The sequence below is a fragment of the Chanos chanos genome, chromosome 12 (genome assembly GCF_902362185.1).
Source record: "Chanos chanos chromosome 12, fChaCha1.1, whole genome shotgun sequence".
NCBI lineage: Eukaryota > Metazoa > Chordata > Actinopteri > Gonorynchiformes > Chanidae > Chanos > Chanos chanos.
Genome location: NC_044506.1, coordinates 18,965,112 through 18,989,998, shown reverse-complemented (window position 1 = coordinate 18,989,998; position 24,887 = coordinate 18,965,112). Strand labels below are relative to the sequence as shown.

General features: G+C 42.1%; 1 protein-coding gene across 1 annotated transcript in view; it reads right to left on the bottom strand.

Moving 5' to 3' along the window:
* Positions 1–3,066: 3,066 nt before the first annotated feature.
* kcnq4 (potassium voltage-gated channel subfamily Q member 4) overlaps positions 3,067–24,887 on the bottom strand; it is a 52,641-nt gene continuing 30,820 nt past the window's right edge. Inside the window, exons 2-15 of the mRNA XM_030788968.1 lie at positions 22,356–22,446; positions 18,040–18,166; positions 17,190–17,365; positions 15,987–16,112; positions 15,567–15,677; positions 15,392–15,487; positions 14,791–14,879; positions 13,265–13,387; positions 11,586–11,642; positions 8,636–8,862; positions 8,353–8,452; positions 4,527–4,658; positions 3,924–4,062; positions 3,067–3,270 (exon numbers count right to left, since the gene is read on the bottom strand). Coding sequence (XP_030644828.1) covers positions 3,067–3,270; positions 3,924–4,062; positions 4,527–4,658; positions 8,353–8,452; positions 8,636–8,862; positions 11,586–11,642; positions 13,265–13,387; positions 14,791–14,879; positions 15,392–15,487; positions 15,567–15,677; positions 15,987–16,112; positions 17,190–17,365; positions 18,040–18,166; positions 22,356–22,446 — 1,798 coding nt within the window. The remainder of the gene's footprint in view (positions 3,271–3,923; positions 4,063–4,526; positions 4,659–8,352; positions 8,453–8,635; positions 8,863–11,585; positions 11,643–13,264; positions 13,388–14,790; positions 14,880–15,391; positions 15,488–15,566; positions 15,678–15,986; positions 16,113–17,189; positions 17,366–18,039; positions 18,167–22,355; positions 22,447–24,887) is intronic.

Sequence of the window (24,887 nt, the reverse complement as noted above, 5' to 3'; positions counted from 1 at the left end):
TCAGAACAGAGTGAACTTCCAGAGGAAAGACAGAAAGAGTGAAAGATCAACAGCAAGAAAGAAAGAAAGAAAGAAAGAAAGAAGAAAATGTAAGAGGTATAAAGACAGAAGTCAAGCAACCAAGAACAAAAACATTTTGTTCATACACAAGTCTATGCAGGTGCAAAGGTGTTTGTTTAAAAGTAGAAAAAAAACCAAACAAAAACAACAACAAAAACTCCTTTTGGAGCCTGAGTACTCCAGTTCTGTCCATCGGGATGATTTAATGCCATGATGAATAATAAACCAATTCATAGGTCTGCCGGTGAGCTGTAAACACATTGTAAATGTGCTCTCGCTATGTAGATAAGGCAGAGTTGTAGTATTTGCGACATTACCTGCCATGCTGTTAGACCAAGCTGACAGCAGCATTTTCACTAAAGCTGACGTCTTTCCCCGAAACTGCATGCATAGATACTGGAAATGGAGCTCATGCAGTGAGTCTAATAACGCTCACAAACCTCTCTCTCCCTCTACGTACCGATGCTCTTAACTGGTGCTGAGTTTCTACTGAATATTTTAGAGAACATCACATTTAGGACGATTTCTTCAAAGACGAAAAACAAAAAAAAAAAAAACGACCCAGATTAGATTGATGATGTCGTGATCTCACACATCCACAGATAGCTCATCGTAATTACTTATGTTTTATTTATCCTCACTTGGATTTTTCCTTCCTCCCAATTTGGAATCGCCAATTCCACGTACAAGGTTAAAACGCCGCCATGGCACAACGTCTGCATCAGTCTGGGAGGGTTCCGTTTGAACCATGAGAGTCAGCTACGACTTCCTCTTGCCTGCCCAGTTTACAGGTTTCTCTATGGGAAAGGATCCCCTGGTGGATAGGTATTCTTACCTGCCCAGTTTACAGGTTTCTCTATGGGAAAGGATCCCCTGGTGGATAGGTATGGCCCATTTGTTTGCCCCTAGATTCGCCTGCAGCTGCACAGCCCCTCTGTCTATGGTATACTGAGCAGTCGCTGTTACACTATTGTGGCTAGTGTACCCTGTCTGGCCAACATTCCCAGAACATGACCAGACGTCTTCTCTGCACCCCCCCTGCACCGACGCCACTGCTGTCACTAAGGTTCAAACCTATGAACCTACTGACGGTGCACAGTTTCATTTTCCACTGCACTATCAAAGTGGCATAATTACTGACTGTTGGTCATGATAACATTCTGGGGCTCAGGAGACTATGTGCTGGCCCTCTGGTGGTGTGTTTAAAAGGCCACGGGCCTAAATTTTTAAAGAATCACCCAAAAGGTTTACAACAGTAAGTGGGCTTGGACTCAAAAACAACAACAGCAACAAAAAAAACAACAACAAATAACCCAAATGTAGACATCAGGGCAGAAGCCACGGTCCTCTGAGAAGGATCCAGTGGCGTTGCATTGCTTGATTTGGTCTGAATTACATGCAGGATGGATGAATGGGCTGCAAGGCAAATAGGTTTTTCTTACGAAAAAAAAAAGAAAAAAAAAAGGAGAGAGGGCATATAATCTATTCTGAGGATTTGAATAAAAACATAATGCCTATTTCTATTACTCCCCTCAAAGCACTGTCTCTAACATGCAATTTAATGCTGCCTATAGTAAAGGAATATTGAAACTTTCTTTTTTTATGCATTTTTTTTCTTTTTCTTTTTCTTTCTTTTTTTTTTTTTTGCACAGTGGGCTTTTTATTTTAGAGACAGTCGAGTGTTAGGACATTTATTTATTTTATTTATTTATTTTTTACCCAAGTCTGTGCGGCACTGAGTGCACCCCAACGAGCAAATGGAGCTGCCACGACTTGAGAAAGAAACCTGAGCATCGCATCCAACCCAGTCTGCGCCTGCCTCTCACTCCCCTGGACGCGACGGAAGAGGTCGAGAGACAGGAACGCCATGCAACGAGCAGATCAGGAGTGTGTGACGGGAGATGAACGCTTCGGGTGGAATGGCCGGCCGTTTGTTGCTTTGTCCAGTAGGCTGCATACGTAACGCTTTGGCGATTTTTTTTCCAGTCTGTGGGACCGTCCTTTTCGTGGGACACTGTTACTAGTGCATTAAACAGAAATGGGGTTTGACGATACGGTACATTCATGAGGAGCTCAAGAGGCTTCCTGTGGCACACAGTCTGTCTGTTGCATAAGATTGAAGATAATGCATATCAATAATAATAATAAAAAAAAAAAAGGATCCACACAGATTCCGAAAAAAGAAAAAAAAAAAAGACAGTGGTCTGATCGTTTAAAAAAAGAAAAAAAAACCCAAGAAAGAAACGTCCAATCTTTGTAATTATACTGATTACCAACCAAATGAGTAATGATATCAGAATCAAAACACTGTTGGAGTTGTAGTTGGAAAACTACAAACACAAAATCATTTGTGAAAGTTGAAATCTACAGCTGCTTGCATTAAAAAAAAAAAAAAAGAGAGAGAGAGAGAGATTTAGGAGAGAAAGGATAGCAAAACAGTTTCAGTGGTCAAGTATGGACGGTCTGTCTCCTGTCTCTGTGAAGACAAACTGTGGAGTCAGCAGTTTCGTAATACCTTTGATAAAATGTTGCACTTTCAGTGAATACAGCCCAAAGGTCACTGATGGATGCAGTGTGTGACAGTGTCTCTAGGCAACAGTCCTGCGGTCACCACAGATAAGATAACGAGGTGGAGGACAGTCTGAGAGAGGGTTAGGGGGTAAGGGAACTGTGTGTGGACGACAGCGTTTATAAAAGTGAGAAAAAGGGTGAGGTATACCGTGTTTCGAGCAGACCGTAGAGGACACTGGAGAGATGCAAGATCAAAACGCACAAAGGGACTACACGAACAGGAGACGGGGGGGTGGGGGGGGGGGGGGGGGGGGGGGGAGAAACAGCGTTTTAACGAGAGAGAGGGGGAGTGTGTGATTTAGTGTCAGATGAGAATAGACACGGACATGTCGTTTCAGAGCGAGAGCTTAAGGTATCTGGTGATTGTTCTGTGGGTGTGTCAAGTAAGGAACTGCCGTGTGGACGCTGCACTCCTGATCCAGACTGTCTCTTCAGTCAGTCCATGTTGCCGCTGTCTGACTGGGAGATGTTTAAGGTGTTGGCGGAGGGGAAGAGATCGCGGTGGTCGGTGGGACTGTGGTAGTCAGAGGTGAGGTCAGGCTCCAGCAGGGACGACAGGGTGAAGTGGGACGAGCCCTTCTTCAGACAGTGAGAGTAAAAGTTCAGGAGGTTGTCCAGTTTGTTCTCAATAGACTGGACCTGAGGATCGAAACAGTTCAGATTAGTGAGAGTAGATCTAGGAACGAAATACCCTTAAAAGACTAAGTCTGAAAGAGATAACCTAGAGGCAATCCAGCCAACAGACATTTTAAAGGTCTACACAAGCCTACTTAGTTATGAGTACTGCTACTGGGTACCACTCTAGGGTTGCGAAGTGAATGTCTGAAGGGACACACGCTTTCATTTATCTATTTTAGTAATAAGTGTGAAACCCTGACTATCTGGAACCATTAGATCTTATAGTGCCCGTTCTAAAATATTTCTATGATTGGACTTTTTTGGCTTATTCAGTCATGTGACTTAAGTGGCCTCCTCTTATTTTTCTTAGGTTAGGGTTAGGGTCTTCTTTTTGTCATTCTTTTGTTTACCATGAGGCGATTACATCTTGTTTTTGTGGTTGTGCGTGGTAATATCAGACACAGCTGTGTGTGCAGGTGGATGCCATGCCATCAGTCATTCCGTCAAATGAACTTTTGTAAATCTGGCATGAACTTTTCCGGAAGCAGTTTTTTAATGTGACAGCACGTGCCTTTATTAAGGGCTTTGATGGTCGGGGAGAAAATGAAGGTGAGTGGTTTGAGGGGTTAGGGTTCATACTGGATTGTGGACCGTATCGTCTTGGTTCTGATTACCTGCTTCTCCACCTTGACTACACGTCCCATCATGCTGAGCTCATCCATAGGATCCAGTTCTGGTGGAGTCTTCTCACCTTTCTCACTTCTCACCTTCCTGTCTGGCTGAATGGCACCGCGGCCCACAATCTGGTCTACCCTGTTAGGACAGGATCACAGTGACAAGCTGTCTCTGTGTGTGTGTGTCTGTGTACGTGTCTGTGTACGTATGTGTGTGAGTGTGTGTGTGCACACGTGGGGGTGGACAGGGGTATTGTTTGGTGAAATAAACTTAGAGAGAGGCGAGTGACACAGTGAGTGTGTATTCTCTCAGAATCAGCCTTCTGTTTAGCTTTGGTTCCCAATCAGCCCACTAGGGCAACAATGGCACCGCTGTGAGATTTCAACATCAATTAACGCCGCACTTGAAAGGATATCAAAGTGGCTAATCAAGGTTATGAACTGAGTGGTGCATGAAACAAATTCCTCTTTCATTAACCTATTTGTTACGGTAGGTTTTTTGCCAAGAGCAACAGCTACTTTCTCGTGAAAGCCCCTTTGATCTCGTTCCTTTTACGATAGCAGTGTGAATGAATGGAGTGTTTTGGTGTGTTCTGGGGAAACCTGGACTGTAGACTCTTAATCCTGCCCAGCATGTCCAGGTGTCCGGCAGAGTACTGTTCTATCACATCCTTCACATCGTAAGGCCGCAGGGTCTCTTTGAACTTCCGCTTAGCCACCAGGAATTTGAGGATCCTAAACACACACACACACACACACACACACGTGCGTGCACACATACATACATACACAAGGGCTTAAATGATAACAAATGCACACCAGAACTTAGTCTGTGGGCATCTGCGCCACACACACCGCAGAGATAAAGCAAGACTAATGAAAACAAAGCCAAATGTGCGTGAAATGAGCCGCGGGATTAATAAGAGTAACGAGATTAATTACACTAACAGGCCTTATCGTTCCTCTGTACCGACTCATAAACAGCCACTGCGGGGAGGGGAACGGGAAACCCCCCCGTCCGCCCCCCCCTCCCCCACCCCCCACCCCGCCCCCATCCCGTCTCGATGGTAATTACAGGGATGATGACACCTCCCCTGTGTGCTCTGAAAGAACTTATGCACAATATACTGTGGTCCTTATCAAAGCCCACTAGCCCCCGAGTCTCAAAGTGCTTCTCCAGCAGCCTGCCTCCTGTGTGTCAAAGCAATCCCCCGTTCTGCTGTTAAAGCACACACGCAATCGCATCTCTTCTCGAAGAGATAGCAGGAGGGGCAAGGCCAAAGGAGAGAAGGAGGGAGAGGGAGAGAGAGAGAGAGAGAGAGAGAGAGAGAGGGCATGCTAAATTTCATTTCATACATAGGAGAGTCAGTCTCATCAATCAAGAGCCATGTTCAGCTGTCACCAGCGAGAGAACCACGTCCTACCTGGACCAAGGAAAACAAAAAAAATCAGGAAAGCAGACCGCCGAACAGAATTTGAAATATACAAACATAGCCAGGTCAGATATGGCATCCACTACAACAGGAAGTGGAGTTGATTATTCATTCTAAATGCTTTTGCCAGATGTTTTGGGCGCTTGTCGTGCCTAGAGGAGACAACACAGCTGGGCCAGTTACACCGCTACACCCTCGCACCAATTCTCTTTACCACTCTCATGTCACTCCTTCAAGCCCTGCTGGCGTTGCAGAAAAAAAAAAAAAAAAAACACCCCACAAAATACGAAATGTTAAGATGGCCAAACAGGAGCGCTCAAACTGTCATCCTGTGGCGTGATGGATGACTTCATAAGTTGGAGAGGGCAGAGAGAGGAAGCCGGAGTGTTTTCTTTTTTTTTTTTTATGAGGACATCCTATCTCTTGAGAGCAGGCATTGAGGGCCGAGGATAAGCCTCCCTCACTATCAGTGCCCTTCCTCGTGGATTAGAAAGGAGAGAAATCTCATCGGAGGAGCTCCGTGGCACACGAGGCTGCAGTAACCTACTGACCCAGCAGGGGGCGGGGCTGAGCAAAGGGCAGCGCTCACTCAGGCAGCTGAAATCTAACCAGCGATGAAAAAAGAGAAAAGAAAAAAGAAAAAAGAAATGGAGCCGTTGTTAACGGGAGTGTGCGGCTATCGAGAGGCAAGCGGTGCGTCTCTGCCTGGGTGATGGGGCAGTCTCTGTTTTGTTGGACCGGAGGAGGATAGTCCACAGCTGGTGCCTGAACCGACGTCAAGCCCTCCAGAACACCAAGTTTCTTGATGACTCCTGAGTTTCTGGTTTTTGCAGGGTGGTTTCTTTTTCCTCCCCCCATCTTTGATTTTGCAGGTAGCTGCATAATTTTGTCCTAGCTGGGTCTCAGGTGTGGATAAAAGAAAGGGTAGGGTAAAAAAATAAGAAAAAAGAGAAAGAAATACCATTTATTCGGTCCCTCTTAGGGCTTTCTGAGTACTGCTGACTTTTTCTTGATTGCTTTGCACTGTTCTGTTTCTGTTACATGGACAGCCCTGAGAAAAGCCCCAGTAACAGACAAACATCTGGAGCAAAATTCTATTTAAATGCCAAGCTATAAATCTAAGTATCTCATTCCACAAAGACAACAGTTTTCTGACTATAATTTATTAGCAAGATAAATAAGGTTATACTAAACATATTCATACCTATATTTATATAGTTATATCAGTTTGTGAGTTGAAAATGCACAGTCCATTAATAGTGGGTCCTACACTTATTTTTACAGGCCAAACATATAATTACTGCTATCACTGCTGATATTACTACTAAAATTACTACTACTACTACTATGACTACTACTACTAAATAAGGGGACCAGACAAATGAACTGCAAACAAATACTAGAACACGCATTGCTGTACAATAAATGGAGGTGGTGTCATTGTGTAGCCAAAGTCTTTTATGAATGTCCTTTTTTTAAAAAAATTGAATTAAAGACTAATAAGCACATTTCACACTATTCCAAATGCACCCTTACAAAGTTTTGACCATTTTGTCTTGTTAAAAGCGTGGGAGTTTGGGAGATTTTGGGAGTGCTGGGTTTGCACAGAAATCTCCTTCTCGTCCTGTTACCACTCTTCCCCCCCGGCACAAACAGCAGACTCCACACATTTCTTCTATGGAACGCTGATGAACTGTGATACTCTACCCAAAGTGAAAGCTCAGCATTGTAGTGAGGCTAAAAATTTGCCTGTTTTTAAAAGGACATCAATCTTATGAGAGGAACTACGTACAACACAAAACCTCACTGTTTCGTGTCCGGGGGGCTGCTTGCGCACCTGTCCGGTCAGACACCTGGGTTTTTCTGTGACCTTGGCTATCTGGTCAGCTCAGGTGTCCTCCAATGACCCTGCCATGACTGACTCTGAGAAACAACCATTTCCTTATAGCTCTTCTATAAAAGGAAAGGTCAAATTTTAATATGACTTTCCAGAACTCCATGGGTCCTGGTGTTAACTCTGACCTTATCCTAAAGGATGTGATCCCAAAGATTTTAGAGTCTTAGAAGCACTTGAAAATAAAATGAGTGGGACCAAGAGGACAGATAACCCTGGATACACTGTCCTGTGTCTGTACCAGTGAAGCAAATCCAAAGAACACATTTCTGGTTACTAATTCAGCTTTTAAATGTAGTAATTTTTTCACCATTTGCAGTTTCAACATGCTGTCTCAAAGATCCAGAGCAAAAAAAACAAAAAAGGGAACAGAATATACTGAAATTGAGGGGGAAAAAAACAATGAAAATTGGGAGGCTAAATATTTACTCACATTTAATTTTGGATTTTTCTCACTGCATATTGGGGTTCCCTGTTTTACTGCATACAAGTGCTGGACTCATCCAAAAAACCTTATATTTGCCACTCACTGACTTTTCTCTGCCTCCACAAGTGTCCCCGCGGATGAAGATTAAGGTACTTGTCTACATTTGCTGACGTAGGAGAGATTTTCAGGTGTGTTTTTGGTGCCGGTTAGCTTACTAGGTCATAAATGGAGAACGCATGTCCAGAAGCTTCCATTGCAAAAAAAACACATTTAATTCACCAAAGGAAAAAAAAAAAGTTAAAAGTAACTGAGAGAGTAATGTGTGGCTACAGAGAGGCAGTATAGTCAACATCGCCCTTTCCTCAGCATAAACAAATACAAAGCACAGCGAAAATGATTCACAACCTGCAGAAAAACTATTCACATCACCGTTCTCAGAAAAACATGAAGTCAGCAGAGCATGTGTCGCTGGGACTAAGTCCAAACTGAAGAGTTCCCAGGTGTGCAGGGGAATGTCTCATAACATTATTATTATTATTATTATTGTGATTACTATTATTATTATTATTATTATTATTATTATTAATAATAATAATAATAATATAATCATAAATTGCTCATTACGGACTTGTCAGACATGTGTAGTTCATGTGAGATTTTTCATGTAGAACTCACCTGACTGCGCGAATCAGGGTCTTCACGGCCGGTATTACGTCCTCCATGGCAACATCACAGTAAGACTTGTCCTCTGGAGTTTCCTCCCCTACTCCCTCTACTACAGAGCAAACTATCATGAGAATTACATGCGTGTCAGCGTGCGTTTTTAGGTGTGTGTGTGTGTGTGTATGTGTGTGTGTGTCTGTGTGTGTGTGAGAGAGAGAGAGCGAGAGAGGGAGAGAGAGAGAGAGAGTGAGCAGTTAAGAGACAGTATGGGATTTGTAGTTGTGGGAGTAGCTACCATCTGCAGCTGGCCGCGGTTTGAGTCGGAGGGAAGTGCGAAATCGTGTGCGGTCATTAAAGCTCCAGCTTTTCTGGACTTTTCCAGGGCTGGTCGCCTCAGGGACATTTTCAGTGCTGGGAGAGCGGCGGACACTGCCCGGGGGCAAAGGCGAAGCCTTGTTTCGGATGGCCTGGGAAGAGCGGGAATTGTTCATCCGAATCCGGTCGCGAAATCCCATCTTCCCACTGTCAGGACAACCATAACAATTCAACCACATACTTCTTTAATATGACCATGAATGTATGAAGTCTGCTTGTCTTCCTAATCATGGAAATGTTTATATATTGGCTCTTACTCTACTCTAATGTGACAAAAAGGATTCACAACACAAGTGTGTTGACAGCTTAAGTTGACAGCACACAGCAAGACACATCAAGACAGAAGGACTGACAGACAGCACTTGACGGACGGAACAAGTGCACTAATAGGTGGTTAGTGGAGGCACAGGTAACAGAATTACAGATGGACTGAGAGAGGACAGAAAATAGAAGAGCTTTCTGTGATAAGTTGAAATCCGTAAACATATCTGAGAGGCAGAATCAGCTTAATAGGCTGAGCTGCTATGAGGGCTTTAATCCTTCATTTACTTCAAAGGCAGTCGATTCCAGAAGCATGTGTCTGCATAAATGGACAGCAATATAACTCATCTAGCAGTAATACGGTCACCATTAAAAAATTTTATATTCTAACACCTAAGATGACAATCCATGGCAATTTATGACACCTGAAAATCTATATCAAGATAAATGGTTTTTCTGTTTTTCTGTGAGTAAAAAAGTTATACCTCTACTTAACTCTGTTATGTCTCAGGCGTACCTCTATTTCAACCTGTTGTATCTCAGGTGTATCTCCACTCCCCATCGTGTCTGAGTCAATTCAATTATGTCTCAGTTATACTTCTACTTAACCCTTTTATGTCTAAGTCAACGCTGTCATGTCTGAATTAAAACCTGTTGTGTCTGAATCAACCCTGTCATGTCTGAATCAAACCATGTTATGTCTGAGTCAACCCTGTTGTGTCTGAATTTACCCTGTCATGTCTGAGTCACGCCTGTTATGTCTCAGGTGTACCTCCACTTATCCGCATTGTGTCTGAGTTAACCCTCTACTTAACTCTGTTATGTCTGCATTAACCTTGTTATGTCTGAATCAAACCATGTTATGTCTGAGTCAACCATGTTATTTCTGAATTAACCATGTTATGTCTGAGTCAACCATGTTAAGTGTGGGTTCTACCTCTACTTGACTGTGTTATGTCTGACATTCAGATACTCAACCAACTGTCCTCAGAACATTCACTCAGCAGACCCTGGGGTGGTCCCCTAAACACATTCATTAAACTCTGGTAACACTGGATGTGAATGAACAGAAGTTTTGTGTTCATAGTTGTGTTCAATTTCCACTAAGCAGGACATTAATATTTAAATATTAAATATTAAAATATTGGAGGAAGCATAAGCAGACGTCGCATTTCACTGTTTAGGTTGAAACGCTGTGATAGATTGTGAGAGGGGAGAGAGAAAACAGTTGATTGACGTTGGTTAAAGCAGCGATGGCAATGTATTTTCACTCCTGAAAACTGAGAAATAAAAAACAAACTGTACAGATGCATGCAAGGTCAACCCAAGAGCAGGCAATACCCACTATTCACCCTACAACAGCTGGTAACTATGATAGACTATGATAAGCTATGACTTCAGGACACGTTGTGTATTATGCCAATGTAGCAATAAAGATTTATTACGCATTGAGAATAGTATATTTGTGTACTATATTCTATTTTTGTACTCACAATATTTCTTTCAATGCCACAAAAGTAGAAAAGAGCACAACACAATTCTCTTATGCATATATCATGTGGCATGTTTTCTTGTGTAGCATATGCACTACGTCACGGGGGGGTGTTTGGTCTACAGTTGAACCTCTCATTTAAAATTTTAAACTTTCTCTGCTGCGGTCATCACAGAAGACGTCTCAGACCAAGACGCATTCCGCAGAACTCCAACCCAATTATCTCATAAACGCAGAGCAGGATAAACTCAAGACAAAATGCGCAGACAGTAGCATAATCTGCTCCATTTAACAACATGTTCCCAACACAAGCCAGTCATGCCACAAACGTAGTGCCATTTCCCAGCATGCATGCCTCCTTGTGCAACCGTTTAATTATTGCGTCACTGAGAACTCTAAATATTCCCTCCTGTAAACATTCGAACGTGCCATAAAAAATAGGCAGTTATGTTTGTCCATGCTGCCATTCAAATATAAATAAACCATGCTGAACAAGGATTTAGGACCTAATTAAATCTCTATTCATGGTTTATTTATTTATTTATTTATTTCATGTTTTACCTTTAAGGTCAAGCAAAACAGCACGCAAATAGTCATTACCGGGAGCAACAAACCTTTACTCCTGATTTCTGATCACAAGCTCATGTATTTAATGCAGTTTCAAAGATTACTGAGCCAGAACAGTCTGTGTTTTTTCCTCGAAAAGATATTTGGATAATATTTGGTCTATCAAACATCAAACATGGTGACAAAATTTGATGCCGTGAAATTCAGTGCTTACAGTAACACTTTCCAGATGTCCGCTGGTATAAAGCCTCTGTAAATCTGTTACTAAACATTTAATGTCAGCTGACACCAAGTAATGTTTATGAGGCATTCAGCTGGAGTTAGTGATTGAATTTGTAGATAGTTATTTGTGTGATGGCTGTTTGTGCCTCTCTGTGAATGCAGACTTGGCATCAGCTTCACCCGGTGACGCTTTGGTTCTTCAACACAGAGGACACCAAGAACTGTTACGCTTGACTACGATAAAAACATTCCTGCACTGGCCAGTAAAACTCTGAAGAAGGAACCAAAGGAGCGTGCCCAGTGTACACAGGCACGTTGTCATGGATACCTCTGCTTGCGGCCAGCGTGACTCCGGAAAAAACCCCGTTTTTTAGATACGAGCTGACTGAGGAGACACACAAGGCAGAGTTCAGAAGCGTGAGGGAAATGTGCTTTGTGAGGACCCAGATGTGGACCCAGATGTGAGGGATATGTGGTTTATGAGGACAAAGGACGGACCGAAATGTGAGGGGAGGGCAAAGGGCAAAGTGGGGGGGGGGGGCACGTTACACTTGTCCATACTATTTGTTAATCATCAAATAATTAGATGACAGAACCCCCAAATTTCCAAGTATCTCTGAGAAATGTTGCTTTATAAATTAATCATGCTTTTTTAAAAAAAAAAGAAAAAAAAAAGATTAAACCCAAAGATGACTAGGCAAGTTTCTGTTGAGTAAGAACTCCATAACAACTACCATTTTAAGAGCATGCCACTTAGGCAATGGTTAGTTAGTACTAAAACACACAGGAAAGTTAAGTGTAATCAAAACCACAAGTGGACATTTAAGTGAATCCCAATAACTCTCTTTCCATTTTAGGGAATCAAGATCAGCCAGTGCAGCCCTGGGTCCACGTTTGAACAAATGAACAACGTGTAAGGCTGAGAGTGAAGGTTCAAGGAACGGGAGGACACTCAGAGGAGCAGGGGAGGAGAAAAGGGAGTTTCAATTAGGAATGCAAGCGTGTGAAGGAGAACCATGCTATGTTTGTACACGTATGAACATCTGTCTCTTCTGTAACCACACGTACCGTGGTCAGTAAGACACACATTTCTTTCAAACCTTCATGTAATGCAATCAACCACGGTATAACAAGAAAAAAAAAAAGGTTTTAAAACGTATTTAATCTGAGACAGCTGTGCAACACACACTTCAAAAATCAACTCAAAATCTCACAACCAACCTGCAAGTGACTTCAGCCCTCCTGAAACTGGATGGATGGATGCATGGATAGATGGATTGATGGGTGGATGGATGGATGGATGGATGGAGAAATGGATAAGGAGTGAAGAGGAAGGGAAGAGAAAATGTGGAAGATAAATGATGGAGGAACAAAGACATGACTCTGGGGTGAAAGGTCATGTTAGGCATTGGTAGATGAGACTCACACAGAGAAACAGAGAATAGCCAGCACACAGAAATGCTTACAAACCGAGCTGCATCAAATACACCTTTCATTGAAGTATGCCGGGGTACAAATTTATCCACTGGGCAACATATACGTCTAAAAAAACTTTCTACCATCCAAACAAGCAAAAACTGAGATATGCCCAATCTTGGAATTCTCAAAAAATGTGGCCTTTGTTACAACTTCTACACACGTGGATCTGAATCAGATTTCGTAATATCGGTGACAAACAACATACTTTAACAAATTTAAACATGTATTTGATGGAGGTCTGTAAATGAGTAATATTAGTGACAACAGGTTGGAAGAGCACAGGGCTGGACTGTGTTGGGAATGACAGAAGAGGGAGGCTTTGACGGCATTAGCACATGAAGACACTGATTATCAATATCTAAAGACATAAAGCATTTGCATCATACCTCATCTGAGTAAAACACATACCAGTGAAGCAGTGTGTGGTGTGAATCTTATGGACCTTACCATGGAGCCAGTGTTTGTGTATGTTGTTGGCCTGTGTATGTATTCTGAATATGAATATGAATGAGGTCAATGATTGCGTACCTGTCTCCTGACAGGTAGGGGCAGTAGTAGGGCCGGAGCCCGGACAATAAGGTTTGGTGGGAGTTTTGAAGAACCTTCTTGGTCCTACGTTGTTGAAGGTGACTGAACAGTAGCGTCAGTTCTCTGACCATAGTGCAAACCAACATAAACAACAAACAAACGAACACAGACAACGAAAGAACAAAAACAACTCATATAATGAAGGGCAAAGAAACAGCCAAACATTTTAAAAAGACAGGGAAAATCCGGTGTTTCTAGGCAATTTTTTGTTTTGGTGTGGATTTTTTTTTTTTTTTTTTTAAACAGCAATCAATTCCTGGCCCAAAAAAGTTCGAAACGGCCACATTTTTTTAGGAGTGTCAAACTCATTTTTACCTGTCTTTTTAAACAAATAATAATTAGTCAAATCAATTTGAAAATGCATTTAATGAAAACAAAACAACAGAGGGAGTTGTGCTATTCAGGAAAACTATAAATCAGTGACGCTCATACTGAAGTATTTTGCTTTTAATGGGTTAGAGTATTATAAATATAATTATAATTATATACATAATTATAATCGTGACTCTTAAAACATTACAACTGGGCCTGAGGCCCGGCACTGCAAACCCAAAAAAGTTAGAATAGTTCAGAAAAACGTACACACCCAACTGCATTTGAAATCAACCAGTACAACTCAAACGTTCCGAACGAGTGTACTTTAAGGGTCGGAATCTTTCTTGAAAATCTTACGTCTTTTTAAATTCTTTTTTTTTTTTTTTTTTTTTTTTTTAGCAAAAGCCATTCCGTTCCGCAGTACGACCTCATTCACTCCAGTGGCCAATCAAGTCTATCAGTTACAATTAAAGCCTTTTTTTTTTTTTTATTGCAGGCCACTCTTTTAATGGAGGTCAGGATGTGATTGGACATTTGGAAGTAACATAATGGTGTACTATCCAGGGGATGCTTAGCACAGAGTCTGACTACAACAGGTCTGCACTTTATATAAGAGGCGGTACCCGGGCATCCGCACATAAAAAAAAAAAAAAAAAAAAATACTAAATGGCTCAGTATGATCAGTATGGAATTTTTAGAGCAAATGTCGTTTCAAAGACCCATTAAATGGATATATGAATAAATAATTAAAAAAAACCCAAAAATCTCTCAGCGCTTGGTTTATGTAGGTGTGAGTGGTTCTAAAAGTGAAATGGGGGATTGATGGCTGCCCGGCGCGTGTGGCGAGATTTACTAATGGGTGTAGCGATAAAAAAAAAAAAAAAAAAAAAGAAAAAAAAAGGTAAAAGCACTTCCAGTGAAATTGCCGGGCTTACGACAAAAGCTTTTCCATAAGATAAGCCCTTATACAAAACAGTCCAGGGGTTGTAACTTTCATGAGCAAATCTATGACTATACAGAAATGGATCTATCAGCATACGGCTCAGAGGAGGAGGAAATGACCTGACATGTCCGTTGGCACAGCACACAACGCTCCTGTTCTGCTGACAGGGAAAGATGGGGTTGGGGGGTTTGGGGGGGGGGGGGCGTACCTGAAAGAGGGTAACATACTGTCGTAGAAGTACCAGGTGGCTGTGAGATAAGAGTGCTGAGCATCTGTAGAGTAGAGACGCCATGCAGCCTGTAAACACACACACACACAGACACATAACACAACATGAACACACACACACACACACACACACACACACACATAACACAACATGAACACGCACAAACATCACACACACACACACACACACACACACACACACACACACACACAGAGACACACACACACCCACACACAAACATCACACACACATCTGTAGAGTAGAGCTGCCACGCAGCCTGTATAAACATACACACAGACACATAACACAGCCAGCATGAGCACGCACACACACTCGCACACAGACAAACACACACACACACACACTCATTCACACTATACGCATGGCTAAGTGGAACCAACTGAAAGTTCACAGTAACTGAAAATAGCTCTCTGACTCAAAATGACTCAAGTAAACCGACACGTTTTTGCTTTATGAGTGAATTGGGGCTTGTAGTTCAAAAGGAAAAGGCGAAGAAGAGGAGAAAGAGCAGTTATTGGAGCGTTTTGGATGGTTGCTGATCCAACTTGAGTCCCATCACCTGTATGAGGTTAGCGGCGGGAGTCCTTCTCTTCTCAAAATGTTTCTGTCTGTGCTGCTCCTGCACTTTTAAGGCAAAGCCCGAGCCCAGGATCCCCTTGGGGAGAAAAAGTAGGGAAATGTTAGCATAATTTTATATTGGCCAAGAGAGAAAGAAAACAGCGAGATGCACTTACAGCAGGAAGGGCAAAGAAGGACACGCCCAAAAGAGCGAAACCAGCGGCTAGGAGCCGCCCCAGCCAGGTGCGCGGAGTTTTGTCGCCGTAGCCGATGGTCGTGAGGGTTATCTGTCGCCAGACGCCAGGGCCAAAAAAGAGAAAGAGACCGTCAAGAAACCGTGGTGGACTTTTCCCTCAAAATCATTTTTACAGTTGGACAATACAGAGCATCAAGGCCAAACTTGAACCCTGATGAGTGCATTGCTCTATTCGCTTGCTTGATGAGAAGTAGAGGAAGCTTATCGAGCTTTTAAGTACAAACATGAGTTGTTATCAGCTCAACAGGCATACAGGAATCATAAAACCGATTGTAGTGGGTGATCCCAAAACAGTAGTAAATTTTTGTGGAGTGTTAGTCAAGGTCTGAGCTTTACTCACTGTTCCCCACCAGAGGGAGTCTGCATAGGTGGAGAACTCTGTGTTGATGTCCTTCTCAGCCAAGTAGACAAGGAATGAGGCAAAGATCAGCACGAGAAAGCCAATGTACCAGGCCGTGATAAGCTCCTGAGAGAGGGAGAGAGATAGACACACAGAGAGAGAGAGAGAGAAATGGAAAGAAAGTGAGAGAGAGAGATAGATACCCATAACTTATATCAATGTGGCTAGCTAAGGCCCAAACATATCTTTCTACTCTAACACACCAGCATTTCTAAATCTATAATAAATCACAGCTGTTGGTTAAATCGCTTCATGACCTGAGATGAGTAAGTGTAAAGGACAGTCATCTTTTATAGCCAACACCTCTGAATATCACACCCACAGTCCTCAGTAACCAGTATCTATATTCATGTTTATTTGGTTTTTCACATGATAATCTGAAACAGGTGGTGCTGACTGTACATCATTAAGTCTTTCTTTTTTCTCCTCTTTTTTTTTAAATCAAAGAGAACAACGTTGTTTAAAACCCCTGCACTTATTCATTTATGAATTTAGCTGTGGTCCCAGTGACATAATTTTGACTAAGTCAGCAGTTGGATGCCCTTGCAGGCCACTGAGGGGTAAGTGTCATGTTCAAGGGTTTATTGGGAGGGAGCCACTAAGCTCTGCTTTGCCTGGGCAGGATCAGTGCCATCAGCAAAATTAAATATTTACTTATTCATTGATTTGTCTGTTCATTCATTTATTTACTGGAGTATTCATAAACAGCTTGATTGTTTAAAATGGCGTTTGTTTCAGACATGACAACACAGTTCTCTGTTAGAGATTCTATTATAGATACTATAAAATAATGACTGAATAGTGTGTGTGTGCAGCACATTTGTTGTATGTGTGTGTGTGTGTTTTGCATGTGTATGTGTGTGTGTGTTTGAGGGGCATCTGTGTGCATGTGTGTTTTGCATGTGTGTGTGTGTGGGGGGGGGGCATCTGTGTGCATGTGTGTTTTGCATGTGTGTGTGTGTGTGTGTGTGCGTGCGTGCGTGCGTGCGTGTGTGTGCGTGTGTGTGTGTGTGTGTGTGTGTGCGTGTGTGCGTGTGTGTGTGTGTGTGTGTGCGTGCGTGTGTGTGTGCGTGTGTGTGCATGTGTGTTTTGCATGTGTGTGTGTGTGCGTGTGTGTGTGCGTGTGTGTGTGTGTGTTGTCACCTTGCTGTGAGCATACACCACTGAACCCAGGAGTTTCCAGGTCCCTCCCCGGCGGTCCATACGGACCATGCGTAGGATCTGTAGGAACCTCATGCTTCTCAAGGCAGACGTGGCAAAGATGTTGCCCTGTGTACCAGCTGCTATGACTGCCACTGATGCTACAAACACGATGAAGTCTACAGAAAGAAGGAGAGAGAGGTATACACACATACGTACATACACACACAAACACACATACACACACACACACCATACAGTACTACAATCTGAAACAACATTAGCTTGAAATATGAAGTTATAATACTGAATTTGCCTTTTTGAATACCCTCAGCTTCAGCATACATCTTGATTAATTGGGGATTTTGGGAGCAGCAGAAGTTGAGAAAAAAGGCAGAGGAATGAATGTTGCCATGAATGCTGTCCGTGCAGAACTCAGTCAGAGTGCAGATACGCTGCCTGGCAAAAGTCTAGATGTTCGTTTTAATATTTCGCGGTGAGAGTTTTCTTTTTCCAGACAACTGGTAGAACCACATACTGAGAGTTTTTTTTTGTCTCAAAGGTGGTTTAAACACCTGAAAGGTTAGCCACTGATAAGTGCTGACATCACAGTAAGGGTGTAAAATGCATGGAGTATATAATTATTCCCAAAATAGGACTTTTGTTTCCCTGAGTTCTGTAGTTTTTGATATGAAAAACGGCATGATTAAAACCGCTTTCTATTGAAACACATTATTCGGTAGTTGTGCTATGAGGTGAAGTTGTTCCCAAACGTGTGACGTGGCGAGTACACACACACTGAACTGGCGTGCCTATGATGCAGAGCGTACACACACACATTAAAGTGACGTACCTATGACGCAGAAGGGCTTCCTGGCAAACCTCAGACGTCCCTGCCATCCTCTGTAACGGCAGCAGCAGCCAGCAGCCCAGACTCTCACAAAGTACTCCAGCCCAAACACCACAATCATCACAAACTCCTGCAGGAGACACACACACACACACACACACACATACACATATACATGTACACACCCACACGCGCACACACATGCACACACACACACACACACATGCGCGCACACACATGCACACACACACACACACACACACACGCACACACACACACACACACATACACATACACACACACACACATATGTCTGTGACACTGATGATAGCATACCATTCAACAAAACACTTTGCACACACGAAATAAAACCTTTCAACAGTGCGTCTCTGCTCCAGTCCAGCTGACCTACTGGGAAGCATATCTTCATCCTATCTCAGCACTGGCACTAGCACCTCATTCCATCCAGCATTCACAGAACTGGACCACAGAAACACTCCTGTATAGTATATACTCCTAAAGTACAGAAACACTCCTGTATAGTGTATACTCCTGGAGTAAAAAACACTCCTGTATAGTGCATACTCCTAAAGTACAGAAACACTCCTGTATAGTATATACTCCTAAAGTACAGAAACACTCCTGTATAGTGCATACTCCTGGAGTAAAAAGCACTCCTGTAAAGTGTATATTCCTGGAGTAAAAACACTCCTGTATAGTGTATACTCCTGCAGTATATTCCTTTTGCATTTGCTAGATGCATTTCATTTGATCACATGGTTGTGAGACATGACATTTCTCGTGCCAAATGGTGACGTTTTTCCAGACGTTGATATCTGACACTATGGTGAGATAAGGTTTTACACTGATGGCACCAAACTACTGCTGTTTTCCTGTTTATGCCACCTGTGAAACTGAGGTGCTTTGTTGTACCCCTGAAAATAGCCTCCTGCCATAGATACTTCCCCCCTGTCATAAAGTAAAGCAGTAATGCCCTTTCCAGCTGCCTTATCACCTCAGCAGGCATCCCCCTCTGTCCCGGGGCTGACGTCACAAGGGCTCATCTGGTTCTCAGGAAGGAAAAACATAAAGTAAACAACCCGACACTGTCTGTTCTGTGCTTTAGAGCTCCCGGTGTCAGCAATGTAACTACCTGTGTAGAAGTTATTCATCTCTGTCTACATCAGGACTGACTGATTTATGCTGTCTGTACTGTCTGCCTGGTGTATAAACACAATGCCTTTTTGACTGTCAGGCAGTCACTTCTTGACCGTATGCTTGAGGAGGCTACCTGCACAGGTTGTACTCTGAAATGAAGTTTAAGTCCTTGACTTCATCTCCCTGGTCCTTCTAAAAGTGTTGGCATTGCATCAGAATCCATCAGCGCGGACAGTTCAAGCATTTAACTTTCTTATTTGAAACAGGTCTCTCTAAACCGACTGGAATGAATTAAAAAAAAAAAAAAGACTAATTTCTTTGAAATTACAGTCTATTTATATTAGGTCTCCAAATGCATACACTTGATACATAGGCCCTGATTTTAGAAAGGCTTTAACTAGAAATTAAAGAGGTTATGCGATTTAAATGGGAATGTGAAACACGTGCCCCTTCTCTCATAAAAGCTCTGTGGTATTGTTCTCTCCTGTTTGTTTTGATGATCAGGATCAACTGGTCAGACTGTCTAACACTCTAATGAAATCAGGAGTCTATTTACTTTACGACTAAACTGATGACCCCGGATTGGTCATTTATCTGCATAACTGTGAAAGATTTTGCTGACTCACAGATTCCCTTCATTAAACAAAGCGAAGACTGATCACCACAGATTCAGTTCATTTGGATTCCTGTGGTGGCTGTAATGTTTCGAGTAATGAGAAATATTTTAACCCCTCTGCCAGTCACATGCAGTCTCTTTCTGATGGGAAGGAAGTTATCTAAAGAGAGGCCTACCACCAATCTGGGCTTCAACAGATTAAACAGCCAGTGAATACACATATCATGTCTTTTCTGACAGGTGATACACATGACCACAGGAGAGAGAGAGAGAGATGGAGAGAGAGATGGAGAGAGAGAGAGCAGAAGGAAGGAAGAGAGAATGAAAGAGTGACAAGCTGAGAGAGATGGAGAGAGAGGGGTGGAATGAGAGCGTACAAGAGTGACAGCGTGAGTGAGATGGAGAGGGAGAAGGAGAAAGAGAGAGCGAGAGAGAGTGTGTGTGTGTGTGTGTGTGTGTGTGAGAGAGAGAGAGAGAGAGAGAGAGAGAGAGAGAGCCACTCCATTATCATCCACTAAAGCATTCTTTACTGAATGTACAATTACAGGATTGACGTTAAGATTAGTGGATCGGGTCGACCGATTCTTGCATACTCAACAACACCTGAATCCGACCCCATGCTTACGCTGCCGTTTCTGTGTAAAAGAGCTGTCTGGAAAACAAGATACACACCACCACATGTTTACTGTGACCACACGTCCTCATCTGAGGAGCCGGGCGAAGAGCAAAGACAAGCAGTGTAGGCCTAAAACTGGACGACAGATAGCAGCGGTAAAAATGTACATGTGGCCTCAGACAAAACTACAAGGGAACAAAAAAAAACACACTACAAAGATAATGACGCCAAAACTCTCACCCTTGGTTTATCACTAAATTCTAAAAGCCATATAAATGTTCTTCATATATATCAAATATTTTCACGTTAATAGACGTACATTGACCGTATGACATTGACCGCCTTTTCTCTGAACTCGATTCTTAAAATTAAAACGGCAAGTATCATATTAGATGAAACGTCACTGTTTTAGCCAAAATTTCACTTTTCTTAACCTTATACAAAGCCTGGGGGAGCACAGGTGTATTTCAAACCTTCAAACCATAAAATGATAAAACTGCTGACAAAAACAGACTGCTACAGTGGCAAATTTTATTTGCGAAACTGGTAAACAAATATTTTTTCTACCCTGGACACCCATGCCACCAAATTGTGACATCACCAAATCCATGAGCAGCCATTGGACGGATTAACACGGAAGAGGCATTGTCTGAGACTCAAAAACAGAACGCATGCTTGCGTCACATTCTCACAGGGACCTGCTCCTGAAACCTGGGGCAGCTGTTCTCATGCAATGACGAAGCATTCTGCCTTTTGAGCGTTAACTGATAACTTTTCGTTAAAGTTTGGATTTAAAAAAAACAAAAAAACAAAAAAAAAAACCCCACAGAGGCCCACGTCACAACTTTTATCCTAAGGTAAGCTAGACTTCTGGTATTTTTATATTTTAAGAATGTGTTCTTCAAGTTAAATGCAATGTGTGAACTGAGCTAATGGCGTAAGCTATGTCCTTCATTTTAACTTGACTGTTTCCCCAAAATCTTGTTAGTGCGGTGGGTAAGCCACAAACCAACATATGGCTTAAGTGACAACAGGCTTGGGTTAAATAACTATCTGAAGTATTTGAATGACTGTGTTCCATCCCATTACTCTTACACGGGCCTTGAGTTCTTGAGTTCCTCTACCATGACTTTTACATTATATTTTCAAAGAAATTACAGCAACAAAATGTACTTTACCTGCAAAAATTAAACAAAATGAAGAACACAAAAGGCGTTATATCAAATCTCACATCAGAGACACTTTTTATGCTTCTCTAGAGGACACCTGTCTCTGGTGACACAGATTGCCAGTGCAATGTACCACATAGCTTAGCAACTGGGCAAGACGAATTTACTGACACAGGTAACTGCTTTATTTTATAACGCATTGTATTCTAAAGTAACATTCTCAAGTCGTAGTAGAATTTAAATAATACCATAGTACTTTTTATTTTGTCTGAGCAAAAATATTTTTTACGGAGCTATTTTGATACGGAGCTATAAGCGCAAACAGTAGTAGCTGTAGCAAACATGCTGGCTTATTGCTACCAGTCGGGGCCATTTCCAACTCTGTTGTTTTTAGCATTCAGGAATATTATCAACGTTGGTTTAAAAAAAACCAAAAGTTTTGATAGGATGTATGGAGAGACAGGCAAGCATGTCTTATAGATTACAGATATAAGCAAAGACACGCTTTCACAAGTGATGCTTATGTAATCATTCTGGTGCAGCTGACGTTGTGAATCATTAATAGAATTGATCAATTCTGTTTTATAAAGATAATAGCAAAATGTTAATAGTATTTGTATAATTCTGTGTGATAGTGAAACTAATAACGTCATCTCATCTGAGAAACTTTTGTCTGTCTAAGGCTGAGTCTGGTCCATGGTCACTGCATGGTCACTGCATGGGCACTGCATGGGCACTGCATGGGCACTTCCTCACTTACCAGGATGAAAAGACCTTCGTTGGCGATTTTCTGATGGTCGGGGATGGTGGAGAACACAGAGAGCACTAGACAGCTGAACACCAGCAAAAAACTGCAACACACACATATACGCACAGACACACACACACACACACACAGAGGTGAATATATACATTCATCTGAAGACACATCTAGATACATTACTGATTTACTGAAAAATAAACCATAGAAAATAGAGAAAATGGAGAAAAATAGAGGAACATCATTTAGAATTTATACCACATTTTGATATTGGAATGCTATATATTTGAAAGACACATTTAGTGCTGGAGTAATGGTAAATTATGTAGAGAAGCAGAAATGCCAGCCAAAAACCTGGCTATTAGCAAATAAAGATAATCTTTGTTAACAGATTTAATTTAGATGAGAGGCATCAGAGAGTATGTTGAGATTTAAAACAGTCTCACATGCTGTAGATTTTTGACATGGGTTTGTGACAAATGGTGTAATTCTCTAAGAGAACCATAGAAACCATATTATATGTCATGAGAAGGGCCAATGGAATAATTTTCCACTCTCTCACAGAGCGTTCCCATGAAGTATTGAAACTCCCATTCCAACCTGGCAAAGAACACCCAGACACAATTCATCACAATTGTCATAGGCCCAGCATTCGGAATGTCCAGGGTCTGATACGGGCAATTAACCGGATACAACCGGAGATTATGCCTCCCCATGCTCAAGCCGATTCCTGGGAATGACACCCACAAGTGGCTCCAGGTGTTTCCAGCTGAGAACCCACAAAAATGAAAAAGATGTTCTGAAATTGCATGTTTTGGATTTTTCTTTTTTGTTTGTTTGTTTATTCAGTCAGATTATCTCACTATTTCAACTGTTTCTGGGGCTGAAGTCAAGCGTCCTCTGGCTGCATTTCCCGTTGGCCAGTCCTCTCAGCCCTGATGACGTATTCAATGGTTACACCAGTTGACCACAAATGACACTTAGCCCCATTCCCATCACTCTCTTTATGTGTTTATATCATGTACATAGTTTTATTGTTTTTTTTTTAAAGTTTGGCTGCAGAAATCACCTCACTCGGCCAAAGAATGAGACTGTGACGTGGTTCAGTCCCACTAGAGTTCACATCATGTGGGTGCCTGAGTTACATTCATAAAAACGAAAAGAAGAGTCAAAAAAGTGCGAGCGTGGGTTGTGAATGACCAAGGTGACGGTGTTGGATGACAGGATGACGACCGCAAGTCAAACGTAGTGGTGCGGCTCCAGAGCTGCTTCTTCTTTTTTTATTCCTTTCTTTTTTTTTTGGTTCATATCTTTTAAGACCATTGTAAACGCTACGGCTGGCGGTAATTCTCCGACTTCTGTGAAAAAAAAAAAAGAAAAAAAAGAACCAAATAACTGCGTAGACTGTGTTGCCACGTCTTTGCCAGTTGTACTACTACAATTCTTTTGAAATAGGCTTTAGAGTTAGCTTTTAGGGGGTTCTCCTCCAGGTGCTTCCAGCCATGGTCTCTTGAAAGTGAAGCAGGACTGGAGTTTTGGCCCTGGCCACGGAAGCAAGGGAGCACACTAGAGCCTGCCAAAATAACTTCGCTACAGCTGCTGCTACTGGAGAGAATGCCAGATCTCACAAGAACTCCTTCCCACCTCCTCTGCCCTGAAACAAAGCCTCGCTCTTCAAATCTGGCCTGCTGCTATTGGCCCAGCGTTCTTCTTCCACACAGAGGCCGCAGGTGGTCAATGTCAAACATCCTGATAACCACGGGAAATGGTTAAATTGACCTTTTTACTTCGTGAGCTGAGATGATTAAAGGGAGATTTTTCTTTTTCTATTATCGTGAAAATCTACAATAATCAAACTATGATGCAAGACTGATTAAAAACAAATGGGATAATCCAAGGACCATTTCATAACATTTTAAACTGAACTGTCGTATCCTGCATACCTTCTCAGATTCATGTACTGTGGACCACTGCTAAACTCGGCTCTTCCAGAGAGCACAAAGAAAAAAGCTTAGACATTCATCTGAAAGTAATGCACCTCAAACCATTTGGGCAAGAAATTGGTCTATCTATCTATCTATCTATCTATCTATCTATCTATCTATCTATCTATCTATCTATCTATCTATCTATCTATCTATCTATCTATCTATCTATCTATCTCTCTATCTACCTATCTATCTATCTATCTATCTATCTATCTAGTCTGTCTTCTGTTCTTCAGGCATAAATCTGTGAAGGAGCTTTGGGTCACTAAACAGAATGCCTAAATCCTCCTATAAAGGGTTCAGTGATTGGCCAACTGGTTCATTCTGAACAGTGTTGCTAAAAAAAACCCCAAAAAACGTTGATTATGTAGGAATCAGTGCATTGCAATCGATTTCAACTCGTTATGAAATGAAATGTTGTAGAGAGCAATTTTTTTTTTGTTATCTGTTGTTGTTTTTCGTTGTTATGGGGGCAAACTAGACGGTGAGGCGAGATGCATTAGGATAACACACACTCTCAAACTGGAGACGGGTAAGAACGCAT